The sequence below is a fragment of the Centroberyx gerrardi genome, chromosome 10, assembly GCF_048128805.1.
Source record: "Centroberyx gerrardi isolate f3 chromosome 10, fCenGer3.hap1.cur.20231027, whole genome shotgun sequence".
Classification (NCBI taxonomy): domain Eukaryota; kingdom Metazoa; phylum Chordata; class Actinopteri; order Beryciformes; family Berycidae; genus Centroberyx; species Centroberyx gerrardi.
Window position 1 is genome coordinate 11,212,679 of NC_136006.1, and position 22,204 is coordinate 11,234,882.

Sequence of the window (22,204 nt, forward strand, 5' to 3'; positions counted from 1 at the left end):
TTCCCATAGGAACATTATAGTTTTGATAGTTGTATAGTATCCTTCTTTGATGTATTGCAGGATTAACACAGTTCTTTTCCTTCAGGACACTTCATTATTTCATATCTTCTCCACGCAGTTGCTTTCTTTCTCTTTATATCTTCCTTAGATATTGAGTCAAGTGTGCTTCGCAGACAAATGGAGAGGAGTGTCTGGCAAAAGGTTCTGAGACGTCGATGGTAAAAATGCACATTTATGGGATGGCGCAACTCCTTTCAAACTCACCTGCTGCGCTGCGGCTTTTCATGAGCCTGTGCTTTACGACGCTGTCAAGAGCACCGCACCACCCAACGTCTGGGCCCAAACAGAATGATTTAGCTGGGCTTGATTATATGTGCCTGCCTACCTCTGAAGGTAAAGAGATGAGATATATGACTGCAGGCTCAGACTGATATGAATAGCGGGCTATGAAGTCGCAAACACAGATGCATGTTACAGTATGCAGATCTTCAGGAAGGCTGCAGACATGGATTATAGTGAAAGCAGGGTGGATAGCCTACATCAAATAGAAAATGATCTATGCAGCTCTAACATATACAATGTAAAATGTTTGCAGTGTCTAGGGATACATGAAAAGACAAAGCTGTCATACAATATCACTGTCATCCAATATTATGATCCTGTTCAGAAGGTGTAGTCACCTTCAGTTGAATTTGCTAATATTTCACCGACTATGTTTTTAGGTTTGCCTTAGCTTTGCTCCTATTTCCCCTGTTAACACTAAGAAAAGTTGGATCTCACCTTCCAGAATTATCTTATCACACTTGCTCACCCTGCTAACACCAGGGGTATCGAACATCTTTTATTTCACAGGGACTGGGATTCAAAATTGAAGCCTTGGGCATCGCAACCATTTGTTTATCTCATTGAACTACCTCCAAACTTAAACTGTGTTAGCGTCTGCCATTTGTTCACAATGTGCAAGAAGAAAATATATCTCCAAAGATTTGTTTTTGCTTGGCAACTCATGACCATCTGACTAGTTGTGAGGCTGTTGCATTCCTATGGTTTCTCATTGGTGCACTACAGCAAAAGTTGGATGGCTGCAACTGTAACAACCTGTGTCAAAATTCATAGCTAATTTCACACCAACTTCTTTGCCATGTAATGTTTAAATATTGGATTTGGTTATTTGACAGTGTGTAAATAGCATCATGGATGCTTAGTAATGGTTGTTTTTAGCACTAAGAAAATTGATCTGAAGGCTAAGCTATTGTTTGTTGTTATGCTTACTCAATGCAATGACCAGCAACACCAAGAGGTTTTGACTTGGACACCTTACTTACCATGTTGACCGACTGTAGCATCCAGAGGAAAGATCATAAACCTCTCAGTGAAAATAGGCAGTTAGGCTCAGTGCCTCAGTGCGTTGCTACAAGAGAGAGTTGAAGGTATGGATTCAAGCCCCTTTTGCCCTTTTAATTTCAAAAAACATTTTGAAAGCCAGCATATAAATATTGAAAAGCTTGCTGTTGTTGCTATGACTTCCCTGCGCTGGATAGCCACAACCCACTCCCACGCCCATATGATACACAGCCACAGCAAAGTGTAGTATAGGCCTCAAAATGGTCCTAATATCATTGAAAAGTCACACAGGGTCATAGACAGACACACACTGATCATAAATAATGCATCACAACAATCTGTTTATCTTTCGTGGCTGCACCCATGCTCCACTTGCCTGCCTTTGTCATCTCATTTATATAAATATATGATATAATAATATTCACACTACTGACAACAAAGATGTACTGCCATGCAGGATCTAGGGAGAGAGGTGTCAGAACCAGGACTTTCTGTTTCTCAAGAAGTTCCTCATGTACTTACACAATCAATAACAAAGTACTCTGGACCTTGAGGGAACCCTGGACCTTTTGTACCTCAACTTCCTAATGAGCGTGCTCACAATTAGCTCTCTACAACTACACACCTGCATGAATGCATACTGTACACACAAACACACTCCTTTTTATAGGCTTATAAGCTCTTAAGTAATCTGTGTTTTTTGCAATAGCCCAGTATAATACTACAGAGATAGCTTGTGTAGCTATGGACTTTAGAGAGAAAGAAAGAACAAAAAAACACAATAAAATATTATTACATATAGAAAAAAGCATGCTGTACATCAAATGGGAAGCTATCAACAGGTAATGCACTCTCCCTGGGAAAGACAGGTTGATTATTGCCTTTCTCCAGTGAGTCATTCGTTTTTATAAATGATTATTGGGATTTGTTTTAACCTGCTTGGAGTACCAGATCAGTCGAATTTACCATGTCAGGGTAGTTCTCAAATTTAAGTTGTAAATCACAGCAAAGTCTGTTAAATTGACTTTCAAATTTTTCAAAATTTTCTTTTTCGTATTTTTTACACTTTACACCTTACACTTTAAATTATCCTGTGAGACAGTACTACCCATATGGCATCTAAATTGTTTAAAAGCTATAAAAATGTATTTTCAAATAGTATTTTACTCAAGTCTGGTGGTGGGCGAGAGTGGAGAGGAGAGGAAGTGTGTATGGGCTCAGACCTGCACCCACATGTGGGACACATTTGACAGAATAAACACACACAAGTACACACACACAAACACAGACACAGACACATACACACACACACACACACAAACACACACACACACTTGGCAGAACTCCTGCCCATCAAACACTGGGAGAAGAAAAACAGTGCGCCACGTTGCATGTGAAGCACCCACACACACACACACACACACACACACACACACACACACACACACACAAACAGCATCCATATTCCTCTGTAGACACACACACATTCACACACAGACACACGCCACCACCGATACCATCCATATTTCTGTGTACACACATGCACACACATACATGCACACACACACACACACACACACACACACATACACAACACACACTACCCTATCAACAACTTCCTGGCACACATGCAAACACACATACCCTTTTATCCCAGAAATGTGGCGGCCATTACCGTAGGATGTGGATGTGTGCTGTGATAAATAAAAAGGCATCAGAAGTTGAAATGTTTATGTGGTGCGTTATAAAAGAGGAATTGGAGCGGGCCTGTTTCCTACCTCCCCCCTCCGACAAAGACCAAATTAAATACACAAAGACAATCAGCAGCAACCCAGACTACACCAGGCCACCTGCATGCACGCACACACACAAACATGCACGCACATGCACACACACACCTGCACTGGGCCCAATATGGATACCTTGTCCTTTGTGACTTGTTTTTTGTTGGAAATTCAGGATCAGAATCACTTTATCACTAAGTACAATAAATTAACAGGAAGATTTCACAGTACATACAGTACTGACATATAAGCACAACACTATACAGTATATTACAAATTGATTGAGAAGTCAGATCTCTAAATCCATCCTAAAACACTTTAATCACTGGGTCCAGTTTGTTGTTTTGTGGTGTATTTTTCTTATTCCTATTCCTATAAATGGCCAAATGTAGACGACATAATGTTTGCAGCACAACTACAATGGAGTTGAATAGCAGAAAAATATTCAACGATCTTAAACATCAACATTAAATGTCAGGTGTTGGTGTCAGTCGGTCAGAATCAAAGAGCAAGGGCTTCTTTCTAGACTCAGCATTTTGCACCAACATTCAACAATCATACAGGAAGAAATCCACTGTAGAAGAGGAAGAGAGACAAATTTGTCCACCGACAGTAGCCTCAATAGACCAGAATGCAATGCAGCCACAAGACATACTGCTTTTCGAGTAGGGGGTACAGCTCTCACTTTTTCTGCTACCACTATCACTACCACTATCACTATCACTCTCTCCACCTACATGTATCACCCACAGCTGAATGGAACAAGTTCAGGTTTGTTCTCAGGGGGTTGTCAAAAGGCATTCTGGGAAATGTAGGGAATCATGAACTGAAGTAGAATTAGATAAGGCAGGTTGAGGGAAAGTGGGTACACCAAAAATACTAAATTACAAATCACATCACAAAATAACACCTTGAATGTATTGAGCATCACTGATTGATGATATATTACAGTGTAAGCGTATCTAGAAGTGTATTTTTCCTCTTCTCTTTCTGTCTTTTTTCTTCTTACTTCTTACAATATGTTGTGTTTCTCTCTGTTCTTCATTTCCTCCATCCCTCTGATTTTCCCTCTTCATCCTGTCTACCTCGTCTTTGTCCTCCTCCTCCCCTCTCTCTCTCCTCCTTTAAGCTTCCAGATCTGTCTTTGTCCCTTTCTCCTTCCTGCTACGAATAAGTAATCTCTAGAGCTGGCTGTATCACTCGGGCTGCAGGCCAGTCTGGAAAACAATCAAACCAGAGCAGACCCAAAGGAGGAAGTGCTGTCCATCTCAGGGCTTTTACAGCACACTGATTGATCTCTTGACAGATTTCTGATAATCTTTTATTGTGATTGGCAGAGAGACTTGGAACAGCCATTTATTGTTTGGCTGTAAATATGAAGTTGCCCCTATTGAACTGTGTTTGGTGTCAGTTGGTCCAGCTGTTTTATAGGTAACAAAAACAGGATGTTCATGTAACGTGTTGTTGTGTATGTGTTTGTGTGTGTACTGGGCCATAAACAATCCTGTTCATAAGGTGTAGTCACTTTCAGAATTTGTGTAGGACTTCTCACTTTGTGTTTATCATTGTCTTTTTAGGCTTTATCCTTGTGTTGCAAGATGGCTCATGAAATACACTTTAGACTCATTACATTTGAAAGTTGAACTTGTGATTCTACACAAAGGAATGGAGAAGGGCAAAGGTTTCCAAAGAAGGCTGACAGTAGAAATACTAGAAAATAAGAAGATGGGAAACACTTCCAATGTGAAAGAAAACCATTTATTCAAGGTAATAATGCTGTGTATCAACCCAAAGTGTGCATGTAGTGTTGAGCATGTCTTGTATAGCCTAAAATACGCATTTTCATCTTTGTGACGGTTGAATAAATAGTTTTCTTTTTGCATTAGAAGTGGTTCCCTATATATGTTTTCATATAAGCGGTCGCATAACAGCCATGAAGCCATGAGGCTCGTCCGCCTCTTCTGCTTTCCCTTAAGCTCTTGAACTGCCACCTGTCCACCTGTCACTGAGGATTTAGCAAACCTCAGGACTCTCCCACAGAGCGGGCGGGCCAGTGGGTGAGAAAATAAGAGGGGAGGCATGCTGCGGTGCACAGAACGTCCTTCGGTGCCTCCTCCGATGGGTTGATTACAGAGACGGGCTGCGTTAATGGCTGCCTGGCTCCCGGACCGCAGGGGAGGACACATCAGAGATAACGTGGCCCAGAGAGGAGCGCAGTAGGAGAAACCCTGCCGTCCAAACCCATCTTTAAGGTTTCTTTTGGCTTGGCGGTCCCAAGTTCAGATATAGCAGGGTATCGGCTCTGGGGCCGATTCACTTTCAAGTCAATCAATTCAGGAGGTGGATTCTCTTCAAAACTGAAAATTGAAAATAATAAGGTCCTTTTATCCCATCAAAGAGAATGAAGCATTTGTCATTATTCAGTTTACATTTTGAACTCAGTGAATTGTCTGCAACCGTGTAGCAACTGATGAAATAATATCGGACGGATAATGTAATAACAAAATGTCCCTCTTAATTGGTTGAGAACCTGTTCATTTAATAAATTACATCACATTATTACATTAACCGGCCATTATTACTTCATAAGGGGTGACATTTTTTTAACAGATTATGTAATAATCATATTGACTAATAATATAACTTGGCAGTGCTTTCCCAAATAAACAGCAGCAATGAACAGTCCCAACAGGGAAGCACATGCTGAAAACAGAGAGTACACACCCAACGTTTCGACCGAAGTCTTCCTCAGGTTTCCAGCACACCACTGAGGAAGATTTCCAGTGAAATGTTGGGTGTGTGCAGGTTTTATGCTGGCTCTATAATAAACATGAACTGTAATCTGTTCTTTCCTATTGGGACTGTTCATTGTTACATCATCAGTTAAAAATCTGTTACACCCCTGATGAAGTAATAAATGCCGGTTAGTGTAATAATGTGATGATATTACATTATCCAGCAATTTATTACATAGGTGAATTATAGGTTTTACCTTTTCAACCCATTTACAAGGACAATTTTTATTATATTTTGATATTACATTATCTGGCAGATATTAATTTATCAGTTGCTACAAACCCTGCTATAGGCTACATCATCAGTGGTGTAGATGCACGGCCTGCTCCGTCATCTTTTTGTACAAATATCAATAAATCCATTGTCATTGTAGTATAAGTGAAGTGTAGGTGAGGGTCTGGTTCTGAGGTGCCAGAATTTACTGTTTATCTTTGTGGAGGAATCGTGGGCCTAATTCAATCAAACATCTGTGACGGGACGGGCCCACTCGATAATCTCAATCACACACTTGCTTTTACCCATCCACCTTTCCTCTAACATCCAAGCCAAACTTCTATGTTGACTCACCCTAGTTTAATAGCACCGGGGATAGTTACATCAGTTCCTGTGTATCGGTAAATATTATAGCCGGTGCGAAAAACCCGGGGCTTCTCCCATGTCAAACACTGCCATATCCTCTCACTTTATTCTCAGTGGAATATCACAGTGCAAGAGATGACTTCTGAAAACGTAAATCAAGCGCACCCCCTCACTCCCCGTTCTCTGGGACTTCAGAAAAGCATCGGAAACCAAAAGAGCCGCACACTCCTCCATGGAATTCACTGAGGACAGGATGTTGGCTTCACAGTCACGCAATGCTACACACATCCCAGCCTACACTCTCTATTCCCATTATACATTATATCATAGTGTCAGTCCTGAACAGGGCCAGCATGGATCATTACCTTGTTATTGCTATATGCATCGTAAATTAAGGTAATAATACGTTTATTATGAAGCCATGCCCAGGGTTGGGGGGGTTACTTTCAAAACATAATCCGCTTAAAAATGTAATCAGTATTGTAAATGGATTACACTGACTAGGTAACATTCTGATTGCTTTCAGACTTTACAGACTACATTTTAAGTGGTGTTACATGTGTACATAATAAAGCAAAATTTCAAAAAATGCAAAATTAAGTTGTTGTCAGTAACCTTGCAATTGAATTCCTTTTGCACTTCAAACATTTGGGATGGAGAGGGATGTTGGGAAAACGCATTAGCAGGACAGCAGGAGACTTCATGAGGTTAATGTGATCGGCAGAGTATTTTTAGAGTATTTTGAGATGGTGGGTGGACGTGTGTGTGAATTTGTGTCTGTGTGTTATTAAGGCTACGTTTTTGAGGTATACTGCTCAAAGACAAATGCTGACTCATCTTTCTTCAGATCAGAGCACACACACACACACACACACACACACACACACACACACACACACACACACACACACACACATCTTCAGCAACTATCCTGTATGCCAACTACTTTAACAGAAGGAGATCATACTCTCTCACTCCCTTGACAATGTCAGTCTCACCTCAAAGTTTTTCACTTTCAAAGCATAATAGCACAGAACTGTTTACTAACCATGGAGACAATGGTTAGTCACACAGAAACAGATATTCTGTATTTTAACCCTATGCAACCCAGATTGATTAGTTTCCCCATGTTCTGTCAGCAATGAAAAGAGTAAATCAGAGTCACCTTGAGAATCAGAATCTAATTGGCAAGTACAATAAATATAGAGGAATTTCTCTGTTCCTGGATTTTAGATTTTCAGTTTTTCTGCAGCTGAGATGATTGCATTGGCAGGATTACCTGACACAATCAGTTACGTGATGAATATTTTTACAAGCCCTTGACACAGCGGGAGAAAGAGAAGAAACCTTGGAGCAGGGAACTCGCTGCAAAAAATATCCATCTTAACTAGTAATTTATTAGTATCAGTTGAGTCTAGTATTTTTTTAAAGTTTTAAATCTTATTTTTCTTAAAACAAGTGAAAACAAGTGACAGATACTTTCACTTGTTTAAAAAATCTTCTTGAATCATGTGACGTTACCCTGATAATAGTGGAGTGATCTGCTTTATTCTCCCTTCCGAAGAAATTGAAACTTGAAACAGGAAGTTTCTGCATTGGAAACTGCACTGGAAACAAATGAAATTATCTCACCCCATGGACACATTTTTTCACTTATTTTAAGAAAAACAAGATTTTAAGACTCAACACTAGAGTAAATGCCTTATTAAGATGGATATTTTTTGAAGTGTGGACAGAGTAGAGCCAAGTGTTGCCGCTGCCAGCGCTGGTCCCCTGAACGTCTCTTTCAGTCCTCCTGCTCTCCTTCAGCAGATCTGGGAAGCTGCTTATCAGGGGAGGAAATGGTCGATTTGATGTGGTGTTCCACCATGGCCTTGGAGCTGATCCTGGACAGAGGGACACACACACAAACAGGCATGCACACACACAAATGCGCACACACAAACTCCTACACACAATATATATACAGTACATATATACATGAATAAACCAGAACCTAATCAGCTACGATCCAAAGTGTGCAATAAGGAATAATTCTTGTGAAATTTTCTCATTCAAGGTAAGCAGAGACACTGACAGATCAACTGCTTGAGTTTATTTATTTGTTTATTTATTTCAGTTCTCTGGTTAACAGCTTAGGGATCGATTTTGCCTGGTACAGACCTGACACAAAATACTTTTTCTCAAAATCTACTTTTGACAAACCAGACATTTTAGCTGTGGGTGTTAATACTTTTGGCTTGAGTGTAATTAGGTTCAAGTAAATTTAGGCATTGGCAATGGCATTTCATTGATAGCAGACTGCAATTTTTTTTGTTTGTGGTACCTGGAAATAGTGTTGAGTGAAGTCTCTCTGCCTCTTCCTCCTCTCAGCTGAACATTGGCCGCTCTTGCCAGTCCAGTCAGCAAGGGAGTGGGTACATAATTATGTTACTGTGGGAAAGGTAAAGAAGAAGGAATGACATCAATCCAGAAGGTAGCCATCTTTTATATACCTGGTCTATTAGTGGTTGTGGAGTGAGTGTGGTGGGAGAGAGAGAGAGAGAGAGAGAGAGAGAGAGAGAGAGAGAGAGAGAGTGAGTTTGGGGCACGTGGGTACTGAGTGGAGAGAGGATTTTGGCAGGGATTTGATCCCAGGCCAGCAGGGTGACTGTGTGGTTCCACAGCCAAAAGGAATTAAACCAACATCTGGGCCAGTGTGTGGGATAGTTTAGGCGGAAAAGGTTGGGGCATGGAGATGGGGGTCCAATATCAGTCTTTTTATGGGTGTAGGACTCAGCTGATACAAGAATAGTAAGTTAGGAAATCCTCATACTCCCTAAAAAAACAAGAATAAACGTTTTCTTAGGTGAGATATTGATCTCAAAGTACAAAAAGTGCAGCAAATGATCTACATCTACAGTGCAGTTGTTGCACTTTGCAATAAAAGGAATCTATATCTTCTCTGCCACCCCGGCTACCATCCGTCCGTCTGTCCGTCCCTCTAATTGCACAGCAGAGAAAGTGCGTCACTGCTCGCTCCCCCCCCCGCCAAGTGATCAAGTGATGTTGTTCTGCAACTGACATCCCTTCTCTCGGGGGAAGCAGGCCCCCTTTTCCATGCCTGCAGGTTCCAGCCCTGGTGTGGGATTCCCAAGGCCTCAGGAAAGCGCAGTTTACAACATTCCCACAGTGGTGGCCACCGAATGACTCTCTTCCTCTTCTCCCCTCTTCTGTTTTCCTGGGGTCTCTGCCTGCCCATGTTGTTGTCGGGCGGCGGTTTGGGAAGCTGCCCGATGGTTCCTGGTTCGCTTTCGTGAGGAGGACGAGGAGGGGGAGGAGGAGAGGGAGAGGAAGAGGCGGAGGGGCCCACAGTCCCTCCAACCCCGCCGTCAACGACAGCTCCACAGCTTTGTTCTCCATCCAAGATCCCCCCTCCTCCTCCTCCTCCTCTGAACCACGGGATCTTCTCAGTGGCGGAAAATCCTTCCCATGAGCGCTCCAGCTCCGCGGAAGTAATTAAACATGGGTAGTTTGGTGTAATGGACATTGTCATGCTGCCATTAACTGATCCCCTGGCTCTCCAACACAGATACGGGGCATTATGTGGTATTGACAAACTCATAAGAATGTTTGTTCCTAAACTTTCTGTTTTGACATAGCAGTCGAAAGCAACAGATGAAACGTCCAGTCAACATTTCACTTTACTGTCAGTGGAAAATGGGAAGATGTTTAGTTTGCCAGCAGGTTTACCACTATAGAGTATTTTTTTAAATAGAATGGGCATTCCATCCTGCTTAAGTATCTTATTGGTTTTTCAGACAATAGAGTGAAGATAGACGTGTAGGTAGAATAAAGAAATTGATAGTGGTTTACTTGGGGCACATTTTCAGGCATTAAAAGTAAAGTATAAGCACCTTAGAAGCGTAAATATGTCTTTCGAACATTTTAATCAGCAGACAAACATCATCAAACATCAAATGATCATAATAATTGGGCTTATGATGCGTTATAATGCCTAATTAGCTATACTTCAAGAATTAGTGACATAACAGCATAGCAGGAGCAGGGCTTTCAACCCAGTCAGTCATACTTGGTTGGTTCCCCAGTCCACTGATCACTTCTGATCATCACCTCTAATGCAGTGGATATAATACAGTTATAATGATACTGATGGATAGATGGAGGATGGTTAAAGACTTCAGTATCTGTTTAGAAAACACTGACACTGCCCAATATATATCTAAGGCGTGGGAGCAAAGGGAGGAATCCTGATTTATTATGAATTGTGATTGAGATATTGGATACGATATTGAAATTCCTCATTTGTAATGTAATTTGAAGGTGAATGGTAGATGTATTGACAACATGCACTCTATGTTTTCAGTATTGTACCTTTTGTTTGATCACACCAGTATGGTCTATGACACTAATAAAATAAAACCAATCAATCAATCAGTCAGATACTGGTTTAATTCAATATGGCACTTTTTTTTTATCCAAGACATCCCATTGTCTTTTAACAATACTGACTGCAGCTGGTTTCAAACTTTTCCATGTAATAAATAAAGCCCTCTCAGCTTCAACAACTTCATCATTCTTGAAAGAGCAGCTGTACATGCATTAACTAAACATCACACAAATGAGAGGGAACTAATTAGGTATGAGAGCCAAGTTAAAGACTGTGACAATAATTACAGAAGCAATCGCATCACATCCTTCCTGCCTTTGCCACATTTCACAACTACCGGCTCCTTTGGAAAACAGTCAAATTAAGACTCATTAAGCCCCTCTGGGGTTTTTAATTAAAACAGACACAGTTTTATAAGTAAATAAGATTCTTTCAATATTTCCGACCATATACGTCTTAATTATGTCAATAAAGCTGAAGGACGTCCCTGTGTTTTTTGCACTAGAGCACTGATTGAGTGGTTTATAAGGCAAGACGGCCTTAATGGAGGAAAAATGCTTCCGGACGTGCAGTTGTAATCCACATGTGCCGGCTTACAGTATGACACAAAAATGAAAAATGATCAATATTTTCATAATCGCTCCTCCACACCCAGGCTTTCCTGTTCAATTGATCTGACATGAGTAGAAACGGAAAAGAGTACTTTTCTTGGACCGGTAAACGCTCTATTCAATTTCATGTCATCTGCCTCTTTGAGTCTGACTCACGTTAAGCTATTTCATGTATGACGAATCCAACTGGTCTTGCTGTGTGGCAACAAAAGGAGCTTGAACTTGATAAAGCTCAAATTGCACTGGGACAGAGCCAGAATACCTGCGTGTGTGTCTGTGTGTGTGTGTGTGTGTGTGTGTGTGTGTGTGTGTGTCTGTGTGTCTGTGCGTGTGTGTGGCAGTGGTAAACACACAGTGATGTGGTCATTGGAGGAAACTAAGAGTTCCGGAACGCCTGAGGAATGAGATCATTCAAATAAAAGCGCGCGGCAATTACCAAATGGTAATACTTGCCAGTGCAAGTGCAAGAGAACAGGCAGCCTGATAAAGAGGCAGACACAAAGTGATTGTGCTGGAACTGCTTAACAACTTACAGGTGAGTTTCGCTCTAAACGAGTTTGAATTTTACTCTTTCTCTCTCTCTCTCACACACACACACAGACACACACACACACGCACACACAAACCCGAGTTCTTTATATGAGTACATCAAATCCATGGAAACAACCTTTAATCCATGTTTCCTACTTAACTAAATGCTGTGGTCGCCTCATGAAGAGAATGGCCTCCTAAAATGAGAGCTACACAACATTTAACATCCCTTTGCATGCTGGTCCCAAATGCAAGCGGAACACTGCGGTGATATTAGCAGAGTCTGGTGAGATTTTGATTGCAGTTTGTGGTGCAAATAAACTTAGGAATGAACAACAGAATATACACCATTCAGCTTTTCCAGACGCACAATAATTATCTGAGGAAGTAAACCATTTTCGTTTCATTTGTGTCACAGAGGCATGACCAAAGACAGACCAAAGACAAGCAGTTTTTAGCATTTAAATAAATTTAATGTTAATGGTGATTTGCAGTGTTCATTTCCAAACCAGCAGCCTATATATATTTTGATAAGACAGAATCTCCTGAGGTTTAGCATTCAATGCTCCAAAGAGGATCCAGTCTGTGAAAGTGTTATCATTTTGTCAACAAAGCTCTGTACTTTAAAAATTATAATTTTTTGATGTGGTATAAATCATTTTGCAAGAGTACATGTTAATTGTTCATGTTGGATCAAAACTATTCATGTGAATACTCAAGATCCTGTATATTGATCATATTAGAGCAAACAAGCTAATTCCAGTGCATACAATTATAAGCATGATGCCTTCCTAAATCGTGTGTGTGTGTGTGTGTGTGTGATGGGGGGGTAGCTCAAGATCGACTTGAAAGAGAAACCCCTCGCGATGGAAACTCCCCACAGGAAGATAGTGGTTTACCAACTGTCCAATCTCAGCTTCATTCTGCACTGGTGCAAAGGGGCTCATTCTGTGTGTGTGTGTGTGTGTGTGTGTGTTCTGTTAATGAAAGACTCGCTTTAATGAGTTCTGAAGGGATGAGGCTCTTGAGGACAGATGCTGAGGTCTACAGCTGAATTCTCTGTACCAGACTGAGGAAGGGGGGCAGATAGATGGAGAGAGAGAGAGGGGGGGGGGGGGGGGTGTAAAAGAAAGAAAGACCGAAAGAAAGTCTGAGAGACAGGAAAAGTGAGACACCAAGAAAGAGAGAGAGAGAGGAGAGATGAGAAAGGGAGAGAGAGAGAGACAGTGAGAGACAGAGAGATAAGATGACCGCCATGCTTGAAAGGAAGACAGTGCCATCTAGAGACCTCCTGGTAGCAGCAGTTCTGTGCACAACCATGCACACAGACTTGTCCCTTCCACCCACATGCACTACAGGTTTATTATCATCATATCGTCAGTGTCACGCACCACTGATATGATGGACGCTCCACCCTACATAAAATCACAGCTATATAAAAACAGTCTATAAACCCCGCAATCAAATTTTATTTTCTTTGCACATTGCATTTTGTTAACTGTTCAATAATGTTTTTTATAAATGAATTTTTCATTTGAAGTTAGTAATATATCATGGTTTTCCCTACTTTTGAATGGGTGCTTTGGTTGACCCTTAAAGAGCTGCTAACTCTAAAATGATTTTATTAGAGTTTTCATTAGTTTCAGTACAGTTTAAATGTCCCATGATGCTGTAAATGCTGTTTCAGAGGGTTTTCCACTCTGCCAAGAATCAAATTCTAAGGGAAACACTGAACAAATTTGATTATATTGAATATTGGGCCCAGTATGCAACATGTTTGCAGAGAATCAGAAAGCACCCTAGTCCGTCTTCTCCTGTCTCTGCCAGGATCTTTTGGACCCAGAACCTCCCGTCCCTCTCTCTCTCTCTCTCTCTCTCTCTCTGCTGTTCTGATCCCTGCTGGTTCCACACGCAAAGTCCAGCGGTTCCCAGGCCCTGGATTTTCCATGGGGCGGTTGGGTTTTCACCAAGATGCGGTTTTCTCAACCATCACGACATCCTGGCCCATTCAACAGTTCTACAACGATAACAAATTCACCCCCCCCCCCCCCCCCCCCCCACCATCCAAAACTCAGCTCTATCACCCAATGTGTTCAACTTTATTAATTCTCATGGAGGCAATATCACAGTTTACAGGACGACAGAGAGCATCAGACAACAACGAGACAGCAGGCATAAGAGGAGAGAGAGAGAGAGAGTGAGACAGAGGGAAAGAGTAGAGTAGCCTAATGTATAACAGCTAGCATCATGAGAACCTTTCCACATCTTCTCCAAAACTCAAAGGAGCTGTGTACTCTATCAGTTGCCTATTTTTAGGAGCCATCTGGCCACATCACCCTGTTCTGTGCCTGGAGGCCAGTGTTGAGTCTCTGTGTATCCCCTGGTCAGAATTAACCATAACTGTGCACAACACATGAATAATTAATTTCCAAAATACAATATGTCTATTTTAGGGGGAAATAAATCATCATCTTCATTTCAGCATTCAACACCTCAGATATAGAGCATCCAGTCTGTAAAGGGGTTAGCGTTTTGTCAATCATGGATTTAAGTTACTTAGTATTCTTTAAAAAATAAATACTATAATTGCTTTTAACTTTGTGCTTTCAATCAAATGTATAAGTGAGTGTGGAACACATTATGACTTGTCAACTAGCTTCCATATCTGTCAGGTTTTAAAATGTAATTCTAAAAACCCACAAACTCATACTTGTTGAAAACCCATTGCATAATTAAAAAAAGATCACTGTTATTGAGCAAAAAGCAGCTTTTTCTTAATTCCTTCAAGATAAACTTTGAGGAGATACGTAGTTTTCATCTGACAGCAGTGATATTGTGATCTTGGAGCGAGGTCAGGGGCAGAAAGAGGCACAGAAAGACTGACAGCTCCTCGACCCGAAGATCCCTGACTTAAATAATTAGCAGCTCTTCTTTTATTTTCAAAGGAGAGTGGGCAGTCCGCTCACCTTTAGTATTTCTACTGTTTGTTTAGGCGGTGGGAAAGTCGAGAGGGAGGCAGTTTAGGGGAGAGACAGGAGAGAAAGCTGTGGTGGGATTCAGTCACAGGCCAGTGGCGGCTCACATGTGGTTCCAGTGGCGAGGGACTTTAATCAGTTGACTATCTCTGGGTATCTCTGTGTCCGCAATGAAACTATGAAGGGGATCCAAAACATATATGTGAGGGGAATTTCCCTCTACAATTGATTAGCTAAATAGAGTGTGCTGAAGCTTCGTTGGATAAATGGCCTGCGCCATCTGTGGGTTGTGTTGCCCTGATATTGACAGAGAGGTGATTTGGATTTAACCAAAGCTAAACTCCAGAGATTTTGTCCATGACATCGGCTGGGATAGTTTGGACTAAAGCAGATCTTGGAAGGGGTTGTGAGAAAAAAGAGAATGAATAATTCTCTCATGTTCACTTAACAAGATGGCTAACAGACACAGGAAGCATGGAAAGTGATCTTACATTTGAAGAATCTCACTTTTCATCCCAGTGCTTTCTGGTGGTGGTGTGGGAGCCCTCACATCTAGTTTTAGATAATAAATACCAAACAGAATGGTGGTGAATATAGAGTTATTGCACATTTATGCAAATAAGGATGAGATATACAAAGCATATCAACACAACAAAAAGTAAAAAGATATGAGCAAAGACACTAACATACTAAAACAAAAGCAAAATGGTGTTGGTAGTAATGGGCTCACAGAGAAGCAGCAGTCTGGGTCATAAATACAAAGTAATTCCATTCATTATAAACAGATTTCAGTCACTTTTCTTAACAGATTGCCAGTGTTAAATAGCAAGTGTTTCTTGAATTTCCCTTAAAGACTTTCTACAAAGTTTCCCCACCAATCTTAACACCTGCATTCTTCATTATTAGAGACAAAATGTAAACTATACTTGTTTTTTTTGTCAGGATCGAGGACCTTGAATAGCTCATTTAAGTTTTTTGTGCGTTTTCCCTGCTTAACCACGCCTTGAATTTCACACTTCAGTAGTCTGGTTTGACAATCTTTGTGGCCATTTTCCTGAAGTCAAAGTTAAGGCTTTTCAGGCAGAAGGACTTCATCACCCCCTGTACCACATGTAAACATAAGCCAACAACGTTACCTGCCTGCTAGCCCATACTCCAGCCCTCAGACTGTGAGTGAGTGCTCAGTGCCTGCACTATCAAACTGCCTGCTTGGAAAACACCCTCATGTGAAAACCATCAAGACAGTGAGCATGATTAATGAGATAATACAAATGAAAACTGTTTTTGACGGTTGTTCTGCTTGTCAGTGGTCACTTGTAATGTAGGTGATCTAGGAGTTTAATTATATGTTACTGCTGCACTTTCTGCAATTCAGTGAGAGAGCTAAATGCCTAAAGTGCAACTTTAAATAAAACAATTAGAAATAGCAATTCAAGGGGCTGGATCCAGGCACTTTCTCTGCCTCTGATTATGGTGTTTAATATACTGGTTATGTTTAATTCATTGCTTTGAAACAAATGACATTCTCACTGTGGTTATCCAGCTGAAAAATGCTACATAAAGTAGGAGAAAAAACACTCCCAGTGATTTGTGGAGCGAAGATCAGAGTGCAATCAATTATGCTAACTGGGATACACAGATAGTTACCATAGCCCAGGTTACAGCACAGGATAGGTCATGCTAACGCTTCTCTCATAAGATGAGAAGCACTTCAATAAACCAATTATAGGAAGAGATTGATATTTATGCCTGAACCCAACTGGACCTGATGGGATTCTGTTTCATTTTTTACTGAAGTGCTTCAGTTTGGGTTGGATTCAAAACTTGTCGAAAAGTACCATCATTAATTATTTATCTTTAGAAAATGATTAGCAATTAGCAACTTGGGCTCTATCCTGGGGCTTGGTTTGGAGATTGACAGAAATTCTTCAGATTCCGGGGCTCAAATTTTTAGGCCCAAGTTGAGCTCTGAGGAGAGAGAGAGATGGGGGGAGTTTGTCAGTTTTGGTGGAGCAGGAAGTTCTTGATGGGTTGTGGTAGTGGTAGAGAGGAGATGTGGGTCAGACGATGTTTGCCCAGCGCTTTGCGGATCCTGATCCGACACACGTGGGTCAGTCTGCGAGGACATCCTAAGAAAAAGCAAAGGTAGACCCCATTAACAGCAGCAACAGAACAACACTGAATAGAGGGATGCACGATTGTGACTAAAATGATAATGTGTTAAGTGGGAAAACCAGTTTAACCAGCAGGGTACACACTCATCTTCTGCTTGTAGATTTTTTCTTTAGATCATCACTGAACCAAATCTAAACCTCTATTTTTTCATTTTTGTTTGCCAGTCATGCTGTTAGCTATGTCAACTCCAGAACATTTGGCAGTCTCAGCTGTCAACAAACTGGTGAGAAATAATAACTGTGTAATTCGAACGGGCACGAAGAGAAACTGATAGCAACGGTTGCTGCATGAATGTATAGGCAATTTGTTTTAGCAGTTGAGAGATCCAACAGTTGAAATCCCAGTGGCCAGCAGTAGAAAGCTGTGGGTGTACTGGGCAGTTTCCAGGTGTGAATGTGTGTTTCTGTGTGAGTTTTAAGCAAGGCATTGCTCAAAAAAATATCTGTCCTCACTAGCATAACTCCTGCATAAATCACCAATGCCTCAGCTCTCACAGTGCTTCATGTTTAGGAGAACAACTCACTCCTGGCCTCCAGAAAGACCCTGAGCGCCTCGGGATCCACCTTCCTCCGGTTAGCCGCCTCCAGCTCCGCCTGCTCCCAGGGCACCAGGGCCGGGTCAGCACCGTGGTCCAGCAGCAGGTGGACAAAGGCCGCCTCGCACCCGTGCCGCAGCACCGCATCCAGCAGGCAGGAAGCCAGGCCGCGAGTCAGAACCTCGTGGCAAACGGGCCCCGTGTAGTTGAAGTCGGGCTGAGCGCCGGCCTGGAGCAGCAGGCGGAAGCAGTGCAGGTGGTGGTAGGCGGCGCTGATGTAGAGAGGACACACCACCAAGGTGTTGAGGGTGCGGGCGCTTAGGAGGAGCCGAGGACCCAGCTGGTGGTCCATGTCAACATCGGCGTGGAACCTGGAGAACCATGAACACAGTTTTTTGATTTTGAGGCCATCTGAGGAAAATGTATTGCTTGACTGTATAGGATCTCATGTTAGAACAATAATACTCGAGAGGGCATCCTTTACCATGATAATGCAACAAAAGTTATCGGCCAGATTTAAACCCATGATGTTGTGCAAACATGGCATGTGTGGTATGTGTCAGGGTCAGAAATGAATGGGTGCTTGGGGCAAAATTGCCCTTTAAAAGTTCATAAAATGGCCATGAAATTAAAAATTATAGTTAGGAGTAGCCTTTTTTGTGTTTCAGCCTGTACACATTTTTTTTGTTGTCAAATATTAATGTGAGTGTGACTGCTGTCCTCTGTGGGCCACTGTTGCTGAATGGTGGGAGCCTATGACCAGGGGATTCGCTCCAGTGCATTCTGGGCAAGAACAATGGAGCATTTTTTAATCTGAAAACAACCAAACTGCAGCCTGAAGCAGAAGAAAATTCCAAGCCCACACAAACCACTGTGCCAACAAAAAATAAAAACAACCACATAGCTTTTCAGACCACTAATCCACTAGAACGCCCCAGTTCTAGTCTAAGATCCTCTCCTGACCTCACCTGATGAGTTCCTGCAGGATGTCCAGCCTTCCCACCCGGGCAGCGTGGTACAGCGGGGTGCTGCGGTGGTGTCGGCTTCCGTTGGGGTCGGCCCCGGCTTCCAGGAGGATCCGGACGCAGTCCAGGTGACCGTTGACCACGGCCACGTAGAGAGCCGTCTGGCCTTTGACATCAACTAGGTCTACCTGGGCTCCCTGGGCAATCAGGTAGGCCACACAGGCAGCGTGACCCGCCGTGGCTGCGATCCGCAGAGGGGTGCAGGGCAGACAGCCGCAGCACCACACCGACTTCTCATTGATACGCCTGGTGTCCAAGAGAGACAGGGGAATGGTTATGATATTTAAAAGTACAATAGTGGAGGAATAAGTTATGTACTCAGAATTAAGGTATAGTAAGTCATTGGTTGATACAAATCCAACATTTGGGATTTGTCAGAGTTACGAACCATAAGGTCCAATTTAATGCAAATAAAAGCAGACCCCACTGCCACCCAAATACACAAACAAATTAAGCTACCAAAGCCTTTTAAAAAGATCATAGACTCATTGCTGTGTGGAATTATACACTCTGTTCAACACCAATTAAATGCTTGCTAACACTACTAAGTGGTAAAATATACTGCCTTTAAGACTACTGCCTCAATGGATCAGCAGGCCACGGGTAAACTCAAATGAGGTTGAAATCTTATGTTGAAAGAACAGAAAGTTGTAAACCATGTGGAATGGAGATAAACTGGCTTAAGCCAGTAGTAAAGGCTTGGCTGGGTGTGGATATTGGGGCGAGTATGAGTGCTGCATGTAACCAGTGTGGGATTGGCGTTGAATGGGCGCTGACCACTGGAAGATGGCCCTGTGTATCTCAGTGGGTCGAGCCTGGCACCGACACTGCCAGCGTTAGAGGTTCCAGTTAAATGTGGACAACATGCCACTAACCCTGCCTGGGTGAAGTGTGTGATTCCCACCGGGGCCACCAATTAAAAACAATGGACCACCCATTAAAAAAAAAAGGATGTATTCACTCATGGTTCTGTAAGGCGATTTGGATAAAAGCATCCAGCATATGGCATACGTTATGTGTTATGTAGGATAGAAGTGGTTTGTGGTAGGGATGTGTAAGGACTGTACTGTGTGTGTGAGTGTGTGTGAGTGTGTGTGTGTGTGTGTGTGTGTGTGTGTGTTTCAAGCTGTCACTCAGCAAAATTGCTAACCGAAGCCACAGAGCACAGAAACCACAAACCGCTTAGTGCCGCACATGAACACCCTCTGAATATCCAAAGCCAGTTAGACAAAAGCTGCCAGTTCGGCGGTATGAGGGCGGATACACCGACCTGCTGAGGGACACAGACTGTTGTACATTTTTAAAAAGGGAAAAGAAAAAATTGGACGGGAGCTGTCAATCTTTGTGTACAGAATAACAGGTCTGATGAAACCAAGTATGAAAACAGTTACGCTTATGAAACCACTGTTTTGAGACATCCAGGCCTATTCACTAATGTAGGATGACAAGAGTTTTACACCTAATCTCTTCTTTGGAGTCAGACGAAAACAAATGTGATGGTAGAGAAATAGAAAGGACTACTTTTTGGTTGAAATATGACCATGCAGTAGTAGTCTCCCTCACCGTCTGAAGCTGTCTTCCTGCAGCAGGTTCCTCAGGGTGTCCAGGTCTCCTACGTAGGCGGCGTTGTGGAGCCGCATGTCGTCCTGCTCCAGCGGCTTGTCGCAGAACTGCTCCTGCAGCCATTCCTTCAGGTTACGGCCTGGTGCGGACAGGCAGGAGTTAGGAGGAGCTGAACTGCTACATCCAGTCACACATTACAGCCTGTCCGTTTGGATTGTGCATTCATTAAATCATCGCTTGCAGCCTAGATAAGATACTGAAGTTGTCAGCATAATTAAACACTCTAGAAAGAAATACCCCGTTCCTAAAAAGCTGGTGTGTGTCATACACCAGTTTATGGTCTACTGCCTGGATAACAGACAGCCCAGAGGTTCCCAAATGTTATCATGTTAAGACTAGAGGCCATGGAGCTGTATTTGGTAAGATTTAGTCTGAGAATTCACCATCTGAGAGGATTTTTGTTGTTGCATGTGATTTGGTGCAGAACTGAATTGCTTCTACTGTAGGTGGGGAGAAACCAGCGAAGAGACGCACAATAACAACAGTCCTCCTTATACATTCTCTCTTGTGCTAGCTTCTAGGGAGTGAAATGATTAAATGAAGGGGGAATTAAATGATTCCTCATTTTGCTGGGGAACCCCTGCTGGTCCCTGGAGTCTGGACCCCACTCTGGGAGCCACTGACCTAGTAACAGACAGGCAGCTCTTACATCCAAAATCTATCCATCACAGCTCTAGCTTTCTGCACGACATGAGTAATGATATGCAGATGCAATGTTTACAAGTCTTGTGGCTATTTTGAACAGCTTTAACTTCCGATATTGACTGAATCCATGGGCCACGCCTCATAAAGGATCCACCCTTACCACCATGTCTGTGATCTTCTTCTTGTTGTTATATAGTTATTTAGGTCTGTATGAATTTGCCTCTATTGTCTTATTATACACTGTTTCCACTTGGACAATGCATATTTCCCTGTAAGAACCGACACATATCCATTCATTCGCTTAATTGCGTCATTGTTACCTGCAGCAGTGGCACCGGGCAGATCAGAAACAGTGATGAGCGGAGGGAAACTGATATTGGGTGGGTCGTCAACATCAGCGTCTGGAGCGTCGGCCATGAAGTCTCCTCTGATATGAAAACCTGCAACCTTAAACTAGTGCTTCAGGCAGTGTGTCGACACAGTTGGTTTCCGAAATCTGCGAAGCCGAATGATCTGGATGTGTATAAATTAGACGAGAGACACATCAAAATAAACAAACGTGACTGTCTGGTGACGGCGTCGGTTCAGCTCGGTGCGCTGCTTCCTGGCTGCGCTCATCTGGACGGATTTAAAGGGGAAACGCCGCTATAAAATACAAGGACCGACTACTGAATTACAGCGTATTATTTTGGTGCGTGTGGACTCTGATAACATTAAATGTAGGCTAAATGTTGACACAAAAATACAAAAAAAATCCAAGGCACTCTCTAGGCTAAATGTTGTTTGAGTCGTTAAGTGATGACCATAACCATAAGATTCTCAGAGATGAAAAAAAAAAAAAAGAGAAATTTCCTCTCATCAAGTTAAGAACTATAATGATCCTATGGTAAATTTTACAGGGACACCATGAAAATATCACAGTAAAAATATAAGTCCCTATTGGAATATTATATTGTTAACATAAGAGATAAGATAAGGTCACTATGAAGTCACGATTGATAAGCACACACACAAGTCCCTGTATGAATGATTACAGGAATTTTATAGGGATTTTTTTAAGGGTTGCACTCAAAACAGGCCAAAATATTTATATATGTAAAAAAAAAAAGAATATGTTCAGTATTAAGTCTGCATGTGTTACAGCCATAAGATTGCTAAACACATTATAGCCTACTATCCTTTGTCTAGTTC

The 22,204-nt window shown here is 42.1% G+C and overlaps 2 protein-coding genes across 2 annotated transcripts in view; both read right to left on the reverse strand.

The window, feature by feature from the left end:
- Window positions 1-22,204, reverse strand: part of traf3ip1 (TNF receptor-associated factor 3 interacting protein 1) — a 328,730-nt gene that overhangs the window by 280,306 nt on the left and 26,220 nt on the right. The gene's annotated exons all lie outside the window — the stretch shown is intronic.
- Window positions 15,691-21,466, reverse strand: asb1 (ankyrin repeat and SOCS box containing 1). The gene is made up of 5 exons (XM_071897862.2): window positions 21,334-21,466; window positions 20,309-20,447; window positions 18,689-18,991; window positions 17,709-18,091; window positions 15,691-17,139 (listed from the first exon to the last, which is right to left on the reverse strand). Exons 1-5 carry the CDS (start codon window positions 21,428-21,430, stop codon window positions 17,009-17,011), a joined length of 1,053 nt encoding a protein of 350 aa, XP_071753963.2. The 5' UTR covers window positions 21,431-21,466; the 3' UTR covers window positions 15,691-17,008.

Bases quoted from the DNA above. Each gene is read 5' to 3' on its own strand.
- asb1 (XM_071897862.2), bottom strand. From the start codon at position 21,430: ATGGCCGACGCTCCAGACGCTGATGTTGACGACCCACCCAATATCAGT. The intron at 20,448-21,333 runs GTAACAATGACG...TGTCCGCACCAG, and splicing joins GCCCGGTGCCACTGCTGCAG to GCCGTAACCTGAAGGAATGG. The intron at 17,140-17,708 runs GTGAGTTGTTCT...GCTTTTTCTTAG, and splicing joins GGTCTTTCTGGAGGCCAGGA to GATGTCCTCGCAGACTGACC.